The 16,510-nt window shown below is 43.8% G+C and overlaps 1 protein-coding gene across 1 annotated transcript; it reads right to left on the bottom strand.

Annotated features, from left to right (window-relative positions):
- Positions 1 to 14,101: 14,101 nt before the first annotated feature.
- Positions 14,102 to 14,812, bottom strand: LOC121440412 (three prime repair exonuclease 2). The gene has a single exon (XM_041641176.1). The coding sequence runs from the start codon at positions 14,810 to 14,812 to the stop codon at positions 14,102 to 14,104; it is 711 nt and encodes a 236-aa protein (XP_041497110.1).
- Positions 14,813 to 16,510: the final 1,698 nt, after the last annotated feature.

Here is a 16,510-nt window from a genome sequence, read left to right as displayed (position 1 = left end):
GTGAGTGTGCACCTCACCAGCCACTCTGGTCATTTAGATGGTTTGGAGGTCTGGGAAATCTCTGCAGTGAGACAGCCACCACTGCAGAGGTAGTGCGAAAGAAGAGGAAGGACTCGAGTGACCCAGCCACCTTCCTCTGAGTCCCCACGAGCCCTGGCATTTGTAGCTGCCTTCATGTTTTTGTGAGCCCCAATTCATCTGTGTTTTCACAAAACAATTGCCCTCTGAGATTCCTGGACACTTTCTTTGTGAGAGGGTTTCTTTGGGGGATGTTGTCTTAAGCTTGTATAACCCAGACTGGTCTTCGACTCTTAACCCTCCTGCCTCTAACTCTTAAGTGCTGGAATTACAGGTTTGGGCCACCATGCCTGGCTTCTGAAGATTTTTTACATTTGTATCAAGTAGCATCAAGTTCAAGGCCTTGCACGTTTGTGAGAACAGTGCCTCCTTTTGTGTTCAATAGGACTGATTAATCCTGGTCTCTCTCCATTACCCGAGAATGGTGAGAGCAGAAATGAAGGCTTACTGTGCATTTGGAGGCCTCCTGACTCATTAACATTCTTTGGTAGATTGGTAGGGGTATATAAAGCTTAAAGTGTGCCATTGTGGATGGATTGTGATGGGTGTCTGTACCCTTAAAACCATCCTTATTGTCAAGTCAGTAAGCATTCAGTATCTTATGATAATTCCTCCTTTCTGCTCCTCCGTGCCCCCTGTCCTTATAACCACTGCTTTCCATCACTGGTGATTACCTTCTTTGTAAGTGGACTTCCACAGTGTTTGTCTAGTCTCTCGGTGCCGTTTTTTAGATATTTCCAGGTGTTTGTGTGTATATCCACACTTGGTATTTATCTCATTGTATACATGCCCCCCAATGTCTGTTGATGCCTGTTAATTAGTATTTACATTCTTTCCAGTTTAAGACAAATAAAGCTGCTATGAGTATTTGTATGCACATTCCAATGTGAACGTGTTTTTATTTCCCTTGAGTGCTTTGTTAGGAGTGGAAGAGCTGGTTCACATGGTGACACATTGTTTAACTTGGGGGAAGAACTGCCAAACATTTCCAAAGCACTCGCATTATTTCATATCCCTAATAGCTGTTGTATGAGAGGTCCAGTTTCCCCTGCCTTCATCGGCACTTATTGTGTCTATCTTAGTGGAACCACCCTAGTGTGGGGGAAGTTGTAACTAATTGTGGGTTTGATTTGCATTTCCTTCGTGACTAAAACACTGAACATCTTTGCATGCACTTGTTGGCCATTCACATTTCCTTTGAAAAGTATGTTTTTTTTGTTTTAAATTATTTATTTATTATGTATACAATATTCTTCCTGCAAGCCAGAAGAGGGCACCAGACCTCATTACAGATGGTTGTGAGCCACCATGTGGTTGCTGGGAATTGAACTCAGGACCTTTGGAAGAGCAGGCAATGCTCTTAACCACTGAGCCATCTCTCCAGCCCCTGAAAAGTATGTTTATCTTTTGCCCATTTTAACTGAGTTGTTTGTCTTCTTACAAAGAATTACTGGCATCCCTTCATCAAATATATTTTTAACAATATTTTCTTCCAAACTATGTATTTTAAATTTTTACTTTGTATTTTTTTTTCTTTTTGGATTTTTGAGACAGGGTTTCTCCGTAGCTTTTTGGTTCCTGTCCTGGAACTAGCTCTTGTAGACCAGGCTGGCCTCGTACTCACAGAGATCCTCCTGCCTCTGCCTCCCAAGTGCTGGGATTAAAGGCATGCACCACCACCGCCCGGCTTTTACTTTGTATTTTTGGAGTCGCAGTTAAGAACTCTTAACAACAAAAAAATCACTAAGACATTATCTTATGTTTGTCTATAGAGCTTTTCATGACTTGGATTTTGTTGTTGATAGTCTTGGGGTTTTTTTTTTGTTTGTTTGTTTGTTTGGGTTGGGTTTTGCTTTCTTTTATTTTTCAGGTGGGGTCTTCCTATGTTGTCTGGGCTTGTTTTGAACTCCTGCAGTCATGTGATTATATTGCCTCCACCCCTGGAGCGCAGGACTGGGCATGTGCCACCACACTCAGCTTTGAACCCCTGATAATGCAGAACGTTCTCCCCTTCTTCCTTCACACAGACTTTTAAATAACTATTTGAAAGCCAAAGGGTGCTAGGATGGAAAGTGGGCTATATATGATGGCTAATTACTCTGGGAACTGTGTGGCCAGAGCAGGTTACCAACCTTCTCCTGTTTCCTATCAGGGAGGAGTTTTAATAATCAACTTCAGGAGAAATTGGGAGAACTAAAAGATGATTTTCCCTTTAACATCAAACAGCCTACACTGCAAAATTAAAATGAAACCTATATCATATTTAGTTTCTGGATTTTCCCTGGAAATTTCAAGGTGCCCCCAGGGACCCTAACAAAATTGAATGGCACTGGTGGAGAAAAGGAAAGAAAAAAGTAGGAAGTTACAGGTTGTACATTTATCTCTACAGTGTAGACTCATGGGAGAGCTTCAAAAAGCATTTTTCTCAGCCTGAAGTCTCAGACCAGGGTTCACCCACTGACTTGCCCCACTGACCCCTGGGTGTTGCTAGAGAAGGGACTGCCACCTTCATTTCCATCCAATCTCTGCAATAGGGCCATACTTTGAAAAGCCCTTTCAGTCCTTAAAAAAAGTCTGTAGCTTTACTCTTAGGTTTAGCCCTCTAACCCAGTTTGTGCATTGTGTGAGATCAATTAAAAAACCATTCTGGAGGGTATTCCATTTGCCCAGCACCACAGTTGCCAAGACAGTCTTTCCCCCATTGAATTACCTTGGTGCCTTTGTGCAAAGGCAGGTGGCCATATGTGTATGAGTCGATTTCTTCATTCTTGGTAGCACCACGTCACTCGTGGCAAAGGACTGAATGCTTGTCCCCAGACCTCTGGTCATATTTGAAAATCCTGACCCGCAAAGGGATAGTGTTAGTAAATAGAGCCTTTGAGGATAATTATGCTTCAGGGAGGTCATGAATTCGGGGCCTTGGTAATGGAATCAATGCCCTTGTAAGAAGAAACTTTAGTGTCTCATCTCTCTACAGTGTAAGACTACCATGAGAAGATAAGCATGCATAGCCAGAAAAGGGGTCCTTCCCAGAAGTGGAATCTTACAGCGCCTTAATCTTAGACTTCCCAGACCCTAGAACTATGAGTCATAAATGCCTGGTTTATGCCATCAAGTCAATGGTATTGTATTTGCTATTGTATCCAAACTGGCTAAGACAATTAGTCTATCTTACATCATAATCTCTTCATTGCTGTAGTTATGTACATCTTGACATCAGATATTGTGAATGGCTGTTCTTTTTCAAAATTGTTTTACATAATCCAAGTTCGTTGCATTGCCACAGATGCTAGGATTTAATTGGGGTTGCATTTAACCTATAAGTTTCATGGGTGCAACTTCCCCATCATATACAGAGGACACAATCTCAGAGCGAATGCCTTGGTCCTGTGGCTCTTAAAATCTTTCTGCCCTTTCTTCCATACAGTGGTCTCTGGGCTCAGTGACAGAAATGGCCACCTGCTGTGATCCCTGGTGCTACTGATGCTCAGGCAGTAACACAAGATGGAACTCAGAACAACTAAGCCTGTTACAAATTCCCTAAGGCTGAGTGTGCATGAACAGTCATAGCTCACAGCTGTCATGGTGAGAATGCAGGGTAGCGCGCCCTGCAGGTGAACAAGCAGACCAGTGATGGCCATCAATGGGCCTTCAGTGGACCCAAGTCACTCTGAAGCCAACTGCAGCCCTTGGCCCCGGAGTTTTCTGCCAGTTTTATCCACAAGAAAGCAGAGCCAATCACATCCTACAGCATTTTCCTGTTGAAAGATCCTTGCCCTATCCATTTCTTCTGTGTTTTTGATAGTAACATCTCTTTTGTAAGCCCTTTTTCTAGCCGTTGGAGGTGCGTATGAGTCCTTGTAAAGGCTTTTGGAGTGGAATGAGGCCTCGATCATCCTACCTCAGTCTTCCTGTGGCTGGGATTACAGAGGTACACCACCAAGCCTGGTTTTGTAGATTTCAAGCAATTAAGCATCCCACAAGTCCTGCTGCCCCAGGAAGTTGCTGTGAGCATAATATCCCTTTGCCCTCTGTTTGTGTGCTTACGGAGAACACAATTAGAACTCTGGCTGGAAAGCTTGGGGAAAATAGCAGCTCTGGATCCTAATGCTAGCCAAGGCCACTCACTGCATAGGGGAGGAAAGTGGAAACTTGGGAGGACCCACTAGAAGCAAAGCCGTAAAACAGAGACTTGAGGGAGGAAGCAAAATATCACATCTGCATGTCTGAGGGCAGAGCAGCCAGCCCAGTGCTCTGTGAGGCTTCACTCTGCTTCTGTGGATGATAAGCACTAGGTTAAAGTCAGGGAACAATTTTATATACCACCTTGGCCAGGATACAAAACTCAGATTTTGGTTAAACAACAGTCTAGATGAGGCTGTAAAAATAATTTTAGATGAGATTGACTTTAAATAAAGCCATCCTTTTCCCTAGTGTAGGTAAGTCTTGTGTAATCAGTTAGAGGCTTTAAAAAGACTGAAATTACCCAGAGGAAGGGGTGCTGCTCCAGATGGCCCATGGATTTGAACTATATTTAGCTCCATCCTCAGTTGCTAGTTGGATCAACTGCCACTCAGCTTCTATATCACGTGAGCCAATGCTTTGAAGTCTCTTGATAGATGAAGAGATCGATTCCCACGTATTGTGAGAATCCTAATAGAGTCATAAAGTCATAAGTACAAGCATATAAAGATTAAATGTATAACATAAAAACTACTTGACACGGAGGAATACTTCAATAAGACATAACTATAGTGGAGTATTATCATATTTTGTCATGTATATAGGTGGGGCAACCAGACTAGGAAAGGTAGAGAATCAGTCACCAGCCAGACACAAAGGAAGCAAGATGAGAATGCCTTACTGAGAAAAGTTACCAAGCCATGTGGCTAAACATAGATAAGAATTATGGGTTAATTTACATTGTAAGATCTAGTTAGTAATAAGCCCGAGCAATAGGCCAACCAGTTTATAATTAATACAGAGGATTGTGTTTATTTGGGACTGAATGATTGTGGGACCGGGTGGGGCAAAAATATCCATCTACAAATGATGCCCAAAAATTTAGCAAGAATTTCCACATAAAGCTGAGAAAACTTTTTTTTAAAAAAGTTTTGAGACATACAAGAACAGAATCAAGTGCAACTTCTTGGTAACTATCTTTTCTCTGGTAGGCTGGCTGTATTTGATAGAAGCAAATAGAGGAATGGCTCCTTTAATAGAGGCTTCCTGGGTCAGCATTAATAGCAAAAACCTTATAGATCTTTTAAGAGTCTCTGCCACCAAACACTTATGAGCACCCAGCGGCAGGCTTCTTGGCGGTGGCAGGGTCCTAAAAACTCCACAGAGTTGTGGCAATAAATGTGACTCCTGCCAGTACCTCTACATGAAGCTAGACTCTCAAAAAGTTAAGGAATGGGGTAGAGTCAGCCGCCAAAGTAGCAGTTTTAATCCTAGCCATGCAATTTGGCAGATTAAAAACTCATGTGGTCAGAAAAAGATAAAGATATATAGTAAAGACAGATTCAGGTGGGAAAAAAAATCTCTAAATGGTTTACAGTACATTTAAAAATATACATAGACTTGGGAGAGAAAAGAAAAAGGATAGAGAAAATCCTTTAAAAAAGAAGTGTGATGGCACACACCTTTAATCCCGGCACTTGGGAGGCAGAGGCAGGTGGATCTCTGTGAGTTCAAGGCTAGCCTGCTCTACAGAGTGAGTTCCAGAACAGCCAAACATACACAGAGAAACCCTGTCTCAAAAAAACAAAAATTAAAAAAATAAAGGAAATAGAGTAAAAAAGCCATGTAAAAGTGGAAAATACACAGAGAATCTGAATACTGTATGTTATTGTGTTGTCTTTGAATTGTTTAACTGTTGAGAAAGGAGCGAGAGCTGCTAAAAGACATTTGATTATAAAGGCTGCTGAATTAATTCAACATATATATTTTGAAAATGCTTTGATTTCAAAATTTAAGTCAAAAGACATGTTAATTTGGAAAAGAGGTTTTGCTTTTGTTTCCACAGGAAATGAAAGGCTATGGGTTCATTCTGGGTTAAGAAAAATAAGCTTTGATCAAGGAAGATTCCCCCTGAAAAATCTCTAATAGGAGTGGATGTCCCAGATGATCCAATATCTCAGAGCACCTGTGTTGCAGTTTCTCTGAGTTCTACATCCAGAACGGCCCCAAGAGTGCTGACTAAGATGATCAAGCCTCAAAGAATACTCCAGTAAGGACTTGATCATAATCCTACATTTTCTTTGGGTTCCCATGAGATTACCAGCACCCCCAATCAGAAGGAAGTAGCCTAGAAAACTACATCCACATTCCCAAAGAAATGGACTATGGATGTTTGTCTTTGGTTAGTGTATTGTTTACAAGTTGTTATGGATAATGGTCAGGAAAGAAGCTAAACAAAAGAGATTAGATTCAGAGTTCTTGTTTTGAAAAGAAAAGGGGGGATGTTGTGGGAGAATGCTCTTGTACACTGTAAAGATTTGTCACTCATATTGGTTTAATAAAATGCTGATTGGCCAGTAGCCAGGAAGGAAGTATAGGCAGGATATCCAAACTAAGATAATTCTGGGAAGAGGAAAGGCAGAGACGCAGTCACCAGACAGATGCAGAGGAAACAAGATGAGAATGCCTCACTGAGAAAAGGTACCAAGCCACGTAGCTAAACATAGACAAGAATTATGGGTTAATTTACATTGTAAGAGCTAGTTAGTAATAAGCCTGATCAATATGCCAACCTGTTTATAATTAATATAAGCCTTTATGTTTATTTGGGACTGAATGATTTTGAGACTGGGTGGAACAGAAACTTCCATGTATGCATGTAACTGGAGAGATGTAATAGATAAACAAGAACAGAATTGCAGAGCAGTGCAATTGTCAAACTATATTTTAGAACTATAGAGAAAGACCAACATTTCTTTTTCTTAATTTATTGATTTTTATTGAGCGCTACATTTTTCTTTGCTCCCCTCCCTGCCTCTCCTGTCTCTTTCAACCTTCTCCCAAGAAGACCAACATTTCTTTTTTTATTCTGAGACAGGGTTTCTCTGTAGCTTTGGAGCCTGTCCTGGAGCTAGCTGTCCTGGAGACCAGGCTGGCCTCGATCTCACAGAGATCCACCTGCCTCTGCCCCTTGAGTGCTGGGATTAAAGGCGTGTACCACCACTGCCCAGCAAGACCAACATTTCTTAAGGAGACATAATTTTCCAGCATCTAGAACACTTTATAAAGGTATGATGCTGTAAAAAGACATGTGACACACACCTGTAATCTCTGCACTAGGAAGACTGAGAACAGGAAGATTGCAAGTTTGGAAATGAGATCTGTACTAAAGCTCATGTTAAGAGAAGGTCATGAAGGTGGGCTTGGACCCTGTGTGGCTAAGAAGTAATAAGTAATAAAGGAGTCTCAGGCAGAGATTACATATATCATGTCATGTGAAGATGAAAGAAGAAATGAGAGTCCTGCATATGCCAACAAGTCACAGAATGGCCAACCATACAGACTCCAGGGAAGGAAAATGGACTAGATTCTCTTGAAAAACTCAGAAGGAACCTACCCTGCTGAGCCCTTAATCTAGGCCTTTTAGCACTGTGGCATGCTTTGATTTGGCAGCCCTAGAAAACATAAGGCCTACCCCAACCCCCATTTAAAGGTGATTTGGGTGAGTGAGATGGTTTAGTGAGTAAAAGCACTTGCCACATAAGCCTGACAATCTGAGTTTGATTCCTGTAACCCATATTAGAAGAAAAGACATGACTCCCTGAATATCATCCTCTTACTTTAACAGTAAGTGTACATGGACACATACACATGGCACACTAATAATACTGAAGGAAAGATTTTTTTAAATACTCAGAAGTTAGGATAAACTCTTCTATACAGCATTACATTGTGAGGAAAACAAAAGGTAAAACCATGAGCTATCTCTAATACAAAGTGAAGGTGCTGTCCAATAGCAAACCTCTGAGATATGGTCAGATTCTTACTTGGAGGAAATGGTGATTTTTGAGGACTTCAATTATTCAATAAAGATGATCCAAGAGGTTAATCTTCATCTCAGAAAATAATCTAAATTAAACGAGAGATGATAGATGGACATAATCAAGATAAAACTGAAGTTTAATGAAGCAGAAAAAAATTGAAAGTGTAAGGAAAGTTTCAGTTTGTTTTCCTTTGAAAGGTCCAATGAGGGGATGTGGAGATGGCTCAGCGGGAAAAGTGCCTGTCTCACAAACATAAGGACTTGAGTTTGTATCCACAGAACCCATTTAAAAACTGAGCAAGTCAACACGTATCTGTAACCATTGCAGTGGCTAGGAAGAAATAAAAGATACCCTGGGTTTCTCTGGACCGCCCATCTAGCCAATTGGTGGGCCCAAGTTTTAGTGAGAGACCCTGACTCAAATAAAATAAAGTGCCAGAGGTCCATATATGAACATGTAGACACACAAATATGTGTATACACATACTCAAAAGAAAGGGCCAATGAAACAGATAATTTCTCATAATCCTTATTATAACATGACTTAAAATAAGAAAGGAGACATCAGTATAGATGATAGAAGAATGAAAGAGATTGTTAATAAAACCTTAAGCTGGGTGGTCATGGCACATGTCTTTAATTCTGGTTGTTGGAAGGCAGAGGCAGGTAGATCTTTGTGAGTTTGAGGTCATCTTGGTCCATAGAGCTAGTTCCATGTCAGCCAGGGCTACACAGAGAAACCCCATCTCAAAAAAGAAAACAAAAAACCTTAAAGTCCTGCATGAAATTGGCTATAAATTTTTCACATAGAGGCATTTATGACTTTTAAGAAGTACCATATCTAGTCAAAAGTTTCCATGAAGAGCATTAGCACCCTTAGAAGAAATTACAAGGAATGAGCCAATCCCCTTCAACATGTGAGAATGTTGGTAGCCATGTCAGAGGAGCTTCAGTAAGCAATGGAGCTTGTAGAGTTCAAATCACTGTTGGAGGGAGGAGACCACTTGTTTTTCTAGCCACCTGGCAGCTTAGACCCAAAAGTAATTACACAGAAACTGTATTAATTAAACCACTGCTTGGCCCATTAGCTCTAGCTTCTTGTTGGCTGACTCTTACATATTAATTTAACACATTTCTATTAATCTATGTATTGCCACAGGGCTGCAGGTTAATGGCTAAAAATCCGTCTGGCTCCAGCAGGGCTCCATGGTTTCTCTCTGACTCTGCCTCCTTTCTCCCAGCATTCAGCTTAGTTTTCCTGCCTAGCTCTGTTCCCATATAGCTCTGCTATAGGCCCAAGGCAATTCCTTTACTTACCAATGGTAATCACAGCAGACAGAGGGAAACCCCCATCACCTGTTTCAATTTCTCTTTAAATAAAAAGGAAGGTTTTAACTTTAACATAGTAAATTACATATAACAAAACAGGTATCAAGCAACAATTACAGTTATAATATTTGTATCTACTTTACCTTTTATCATAACTAAGAAAAACTGTAACTACAAAACTATTACTCCATCAAAGATTCTAGAAGGATACAATATTACCTAAGTAAACAGGAAGTACATTGTAAGCAACTTCCAAAGCTCTAGAATTGACTGAGACATCTCACTGCCTGGACATTTACCCAAAGTTCTTCTGTAATGTTGGGGCATCCATCTTCAGCCTACAGGCCCATAGCATCTGGCAGACTTTTCTATGAAGCAGGAAATTTCAGTTACTTTCTTCTGTGTCCTTCAGAATGTCTAGCAGACTCTTTCATGAAAGCAAGAACCCCAAAGGATTGTCTCACCATTAGGCAAGTTCAGCAGTCATTTCTCTGCTGCTCCTACATGTCCAGTTCATCAAGAAGTCCAGACAAGAGGAGTTTCTTGCCCAAATGGCTAACCAACACCATAAGGAGCTTCTTCGATGCCCATCTTTCTCTTGAAGTAATTGGTGCTGCCAGGAGCAGATGTGTCTCACTGTCATAAAAAGTCCTAATTTCTTTTTCTTTTTTTGGTTTTTTTGAGACAGGCTTTGGAGCCTGTCCTGAAACTCCCTTTGTAAACCAGGCTGGCCCCGAACTCACGGAGATCCACCTGCCTCTGCCTCCTGAGTGCTGGGATTAAAGACATGCGCCACCACTGCCCGGCTTCCTAATTTCTAAAAACATTTAAATGCCATATTCTGGAGGTCTCTAGAAGATTTGAAGGATACCTAACTGAAATATATCTCTCTACATATAGAAAACCTAACTAACATGACTACAACTTGACTATTATAGATGACTATCTATTAACCTATATTTCTTAATTATACATTACATTTTTAAATGAGCTGCACAAACACAATACCTTAATCAAGAGCAGAAATATACATATAACAAAATTAACCTTAAATTTGTATCAATAAACAAGATCCATACCAATGCAAATCTCTATAGCATATCCCTCTCTAAATGTAAACAGACATTTATAAACAATATTTGGGAATATGGGTGTAGTTTTCTCCAAACTGCTTTTTTTATCTGAATCTGTCTTTATTGTGTATCTGTAATTATTTTCTGACCAGAAGTGCTTCTTAAGATGCTAAACACTTCTTAAAAACTTAAGCTGCACCATTACCCAAGTAATGCCTGCCTGCTTGTTCTGCCCAGTCCAACATGGCAGAGGAGGTCTGTTCACCTGAGCTGCACATACCACCCCAGTTACAAGTATGCAGTGGGTCTATGTCAAGCCATTAAGCAGTTTGTAACACGCTGTTTACAACCCCCATTTAAATGCTCAGCCTCCTGAAAAAGCCAGAGTTTATGCTCGCAGCATGGCCCAGAAAGCCAGCATTTCAAAATGGTGCATCTTTTTTTTTTCCTGCTACTACTTAATCAGGAAAACCTCTCTTAAAGGAGCCATGCCTCTGCTTGCTTCTAACAAACAGAGCCCAGTGAAGAAAATGCTGCTACCAAACCATGCTTAACTCTGTTCTTTTGTGTCTAAAATTCTTTTTTAAGCTTTCTCAGGTTTTACAGGGATTTAGTCCACCACATTGGCATGCCAATTTGTTGGAAGGAAGGCTGCTTGTTTTCCTGGCTGCCCAGTAGCTTAGACCCAAAACAATCACACAGAAACTGTACTAATTAAATCACTGCTTGGTCCATTAGCTCTAGCTTCTCGTTGGCTGACTCTTACATCTTAATTTAATCCATTTCTATTAACCATGTGACTATGGCTTACCAGCTACAGTTCCATGTGGCTGTGGATTACCAGCTAAAGCTCCATCTGCCTCTGGTGGGGCTCCTTGGCTTCTCCTTAACCCCACCTTCTTTCTCCCAGCATTCAGCTTAGTTTTCCCCACTTAGCTCTGTTCCCCTATAGCTCTGCTATAGGCCCAAAGCAGTTCCTTTATTTATCAATGGTAATCACAGCAGACAGAGGGAAATCCCACATCATTGCTGGCAGCATCCTCAGGTGCATTATGTGACATAATTTGTACAGCCTGCCATCCTACTGGGAAACATCTGCTTCTTTCTGGTTAAGGGGCCTTTGGAACCAAAATGTCTTGAATGTGTCCTGAATTTCTCTTGGGGAAATACATATGGGTGAAAGTTTATGTATCTCATTATGGTTGCTCCATTAACCCTTTCAGACACTGCCCAGCTGGTTCCCATGAAGCTGCATCGCCTATAGTCTCACCAAAAGCACAGGAGCCCTCAATCCTCTCTCATCTTTAACAAAGCATGTGATAGTCAATTTTTTGTTGCTGTTGTTCTAGTCATTCAGATGGATATTAAATGTTTGGAAAATCTGAGAGGCAATTGTTAAATGTTAACATCTGTTAGAAATGAAATTATGTAAACAAGCTGGACATGGCAACACCTGCTTATCATTCCAGCACTTAGGAGGTGGCGGCTTGAGGATCGGGAGTTCAGAGTCAGCCTCGGCTACATAGGGAGTATAAGAACAGCATGGGACACATGAGACCTGCCTCCAGAAAATAAAAATAAATAAGTAATATAAATGAAAAATTAAGCAAGTTATTTGAAAACTAAAGGAGATACCCAAAATCTATCACATCTTAACTGGTCACATTTTACTGTTACTGTGTATTGATGTGCATCTAGCAGAGCACAGTGAAAATCAATGCCATAGTGTGAAACCACAAATCTCTTCCTGGACAGTCTTGTGCATACTCTGTCCTCCTCCTATTGGCCACAGCGAAAGAACTACTCCCATAGAGGTTGATGGGCCAGGGCATGGTAGTGCTCAATTTATTTTTACTTTGTTGACTGCCATGCCTTGAGAAAATAATAGGGAACATGTTAATACTGCAGATTAAATCAGAGTGCTGCCTCTGTGGCCATAACATAGTGAGTAGTATGAACATGTGAAGTGCTAAGTATATCTCTGCTGCTTTATTTTTAACTTACTCATTAAGAGAAAGGAAACTGAGCCAGCACGCATATGGGTGGAACACACACACACACACACACACACACAAACGAGTGCATTTACTTTCCTGGAAAGCCACTTGGCATGAATTCATCAGCATATTATTGTCTCAGCTTGTCTGTGCTAAATGGAAAGGCACTTAGTGCTTAGCCTGACCAGTCTGAGTGGGCATGAAAGACTTGAGTGGGCATGAAAGACTTGGGGACAATATTCAAGACCAGACTACCAGGAGGCCAAGGGCGCTTGGATGGCTGAGGCAGAAACCTCAACCTCAGGGAGGAAAAAACACAAAACAAGACCACTGTGGAGGTGTCATAAGGCACAGATATTCTGGAATTGAGTCTTTCTGACCTGTAGCAGGGACAGCATTCTAAGGGCACCACTTTCTGGTATAGGCTGTCCACTTGAGCCTGGCCAGAAGGTAATCCAGCCTGAGAAATACAACAAACACACAAATCAGATTTTGCCTCTCTTCTAGACACAACCCTCTGTTACCTCCACTGTCCTCTGTCTCAGCCAGGTCAAGAGACTCTTCTGCTACAGCTGTCACCAGTACTCTGGTTTCACCATCCTGCCCCCCCCCACACACACAAAGCCTCTCTAGTCATTTTGACCTACTTAGGGTTCCCAAACGGGCCAGGCTGGCTAGGACAAAGCTGGAGGCTTTGGTCATAGGAGTCACTCTGGGGTGTGGCCACCCCACCCCTTCTTACTTGCCCCAGCATTTGGTGACACAGCTCCACCTAGTCTGACTTCCCACAAGACAGGAATGCCTGAGGGTTGGGCCCCAAAGGCAGCTTACCAGAAACCTGCAGTCCAGCTGAGGCAGCTGGTGAGAAGGTGCGCACCCAAATCACTCCATGAAGGATTTGAGAGCTGGGATGAGTTCCATTCTGGGAGGTACCTTATGTACCAATCCGTATCTCTCCTCTGTGCCTCAGGAAAGTTCAGCACCCTAGCCCGCCTGGGTGACCCCTCCTCCTGTGGCATCCATGTACCGTGTCCACAAACATAGAGATAGCTGTTTTACCCTGTGCCCTATATCAATTCACTGATGCTACTTTGCAAGCAGGGACAGAGGGGGACAAGGCTTTGAAGAAGGCATGAACTAGCTCTGCAGACTCAGACTCCTTCCAGTCCACTCCCCAGAGGATTCAGCCTGCTCATCCCGAGGGCCTAGCAGAAAGAGGCAACACTCAAGGGGACCATGAAACACACCAGAGAGACAGCCAAGGGCTAGGGTCCAGCACCCCAACCTAACATACACCCCTTGGAAAAACCTGCATACTGACATCTTCCCCTCTGTACATTCAGAGTCAGGCCAGCATGGCCCCTATCTGTGCCTTGGTGTGATGGTTTTGGGTGTGGGCAGAGAGAAATCTGGCCAGTAAGACAGCTGGTAAATAGTTGCTGATATTTATTGAGAAATGGGAGGAAAGGCAGAAGCCGTGAAGGAGCAACCTGCAGGAGCCCAGGCTGGCCAGGGGTGTCCAGCTGGATGTAGGGCACAAAGAGGGCTCTGGGATCCTATGGCCAGTTAGGCCTGGCTGAGGAAGGCCAGGTAGGCACTACAGAGAGCGAGAACATGTCTCAGGCCTCAAAGTTTGGACCATCAGATGGCACATACATGGGCTCAATGTGAGCCCAGCTGCGGGCCTGCTCATCGGCCCAGGTGAGCAGCTCAGCAGCCCGATGCAGGAAGATCAGAAGCAGTGTGTGCACATCACCCTCTGCTGAATGGGCAGCACTGGGCTCAGCCTGGAAGTAGCGGTGGAAGAGACTAGCCAGGCTGTAGCTCTTGCGGCCTTGAGCCCTGGTGCCATGACTGTGAGCACGGTCCAGGCCCCTCAGCGCAGGCAGTGTGTCCAGGCAGACAGTGTCTTGGGGCAGATGAGCACCCAGGCGTTGTAGCTCTGTGCAAAGTAGTGGGAAGTCATAATCAAAGCCATTGTGGGCCACGAGGCAGATGGGGCCTTCCTGGCGGCTCAGGAAGCCCTGCAGTGTCCGCACCACATCGGTATTGAAAGCTGCCTTTCGGCAGTGCATCAGGCCTTCGCTGCTCAAACCAGTAATCTCACTGGCCTTGGCAGTAAAGGGGCGCTCCGGGCACATGCACAGTGTGAGCTTGTCCAGCACACGGGGCAGCACCAGAGCACCAGAATCGTCCCGCTCTGGGTTCTCCAGGCAAGAGCGGTGAACAGCAAAAAGGGATATCTCCGCAATCTCAGGATCCATGTTTGGGAGCCCAGTGGCTTCCAGGTCCAGGAATACAAAGGTCTCAGCCCGGGGCGGCTCAGACATGCTGACGTTCTCACAGGAACAGTGAGGCCTAAAGCACCAGAACAAGTGGCATAAACCAGAGGGCTAAAGAAATGGGAGCAAGGCCCTTTTGCCCGCAGCCCCTCAGGTCAAAGCTCTATCACTCAGGGCCTCACTTCCTATGGCTCCACCCCACCTCATGAGACCTTTGGTGCTAGGCAAAGTTTCTAAGACTCATATCCAGGGACACCATGGGGCTGAGATCAAGTGACCAGGATCTGTTACTGCTGTCCATCCCTCCTCCTCCTTTCCCCAGGTCTCTTTGCAGCTAATCTTAGTTCTGCCACCTAACCAGACACAAAAGGCCTGCTGTGCCCAGGCCCCTCTCCCTTTTGCTGCGAGGCCCAGACCTAGTCACTGTCTCCAGCAAGGAGGGAGGCAGATGTAATCCACAAATGGTGCCTTGGCCCAGCTTCTTGGTAGACACCTTGGCTGGGAGCCTCAGGCATTATGCCCTGCTTTCTACCTTTGGGTAGCAGACACCAGAGGAATCTTACATTAAGACCCTAATTTCCCCATTTTTCTACCAAACAAGTGCTGTCTTAGGTTGGCTTCTACCTGCCTCCTGGCTCATGACACTGTCCACCCATCCCCACCACACTGGCTTACCTGGGGCAGGCTTCAGCTGGCTTCCTGGGCTGCTGGGCACCTGTCTCTGCACAGGCTGCTCCAGGCAGCCTTTAATCAGAGGCCACAGCCCGCCCCTAGCTACCAGTTGGGCAACCAGGAGGCCTGAGGCCGCAGGACCTGTGCAGCCGGCTTGCTTACCGCCCCCTCGTGAGCTTGCAGCCACCAGGACACACGCCCCATGTTTACAGACTGGGAAGCAGGGCTCTGGCCGCACGCAGGTTCCAGTGAGTGATGAGTACTGTCATGGACCAAGAGGAATGTGTCCTCACAGGCAGGAGGAAGTCAGAGTGTCAAGGAAGCCTGTCTTCCACCAAGCCCTACCTCAAAGTCTCATAGGGTCTGGGTTGTGGTTGCCAGATCTGGATAAACCAGGTGTGGTGCTTCCTTAGCCCTATGCTGGGACACATTACACACAGACAGCTGATCCTCTTCTCCAGGTCTTGGTTTCCTCCATCAGTGAGGATATGGACGTCCTTCATGAGATTACCATAATCTCAGGAGTGACAGGGGTATCTACTTGGGTTATGTTTAGTCTGTGAATGGGAAATCATGCTGAGAACAGGACCTTAGTCTTACTTTAGTAAACAGCGGGTGACCTCAGGAACATCTCCAATATACAACTGTCTGGTTGCAGATCACCCCTACCTTGTGGCCCCACTTTCTAGCAGCAAGCAGGAAGGTGATCTCTGCTTTTGGGTTTGACACTCAGGGGTTTGACACCTAATGTTGTTACAAGCATTTATTTAGTAGAGTTTTGGAGAAGGCAGGGAGGATAGGCAGTCAAAGGAAAGCCATGAGGTAATGAGGCCTGACCCAAACAGCCCTGAGCCGATTTTTTCCATTTCAGAAGTGGAAAGAGGCAGTCTGGACACCTCTAAGACTGTAGAGCAGTGCTTCTCAACCTTCCTGATGCTGTGACCCTTTAATACAGTTGTGGTAACCCCAACCTTAAAATTGTTTTCATTGCTACTGCATAACTCTAATTTTGCTACTGTTATGAATCATAATGGAAATATCTGATATGGACGATATCTGATATGCAACCCCTGT

The sequence above is a fragment of the Microtus oregoni genome, unplaced genomic scaffold (assembly GCF_018167655.1).
Source record: "Microtus oregoni isolate MIOR12 unplaced genomic scaffold, Mior012 000067F_ref0000223, whole genome shotgun sequence".
NCBI classification, from domain to species: domain Eukaryota; kingdom Metazoa; phylum Chordata; class Mammalia; order Rodentia; family Cricetidae; genus Microtus; species Microtus oregoni.
This window is presented reverse-complemented; position numbering and strand designations above follow the sequence as displayed.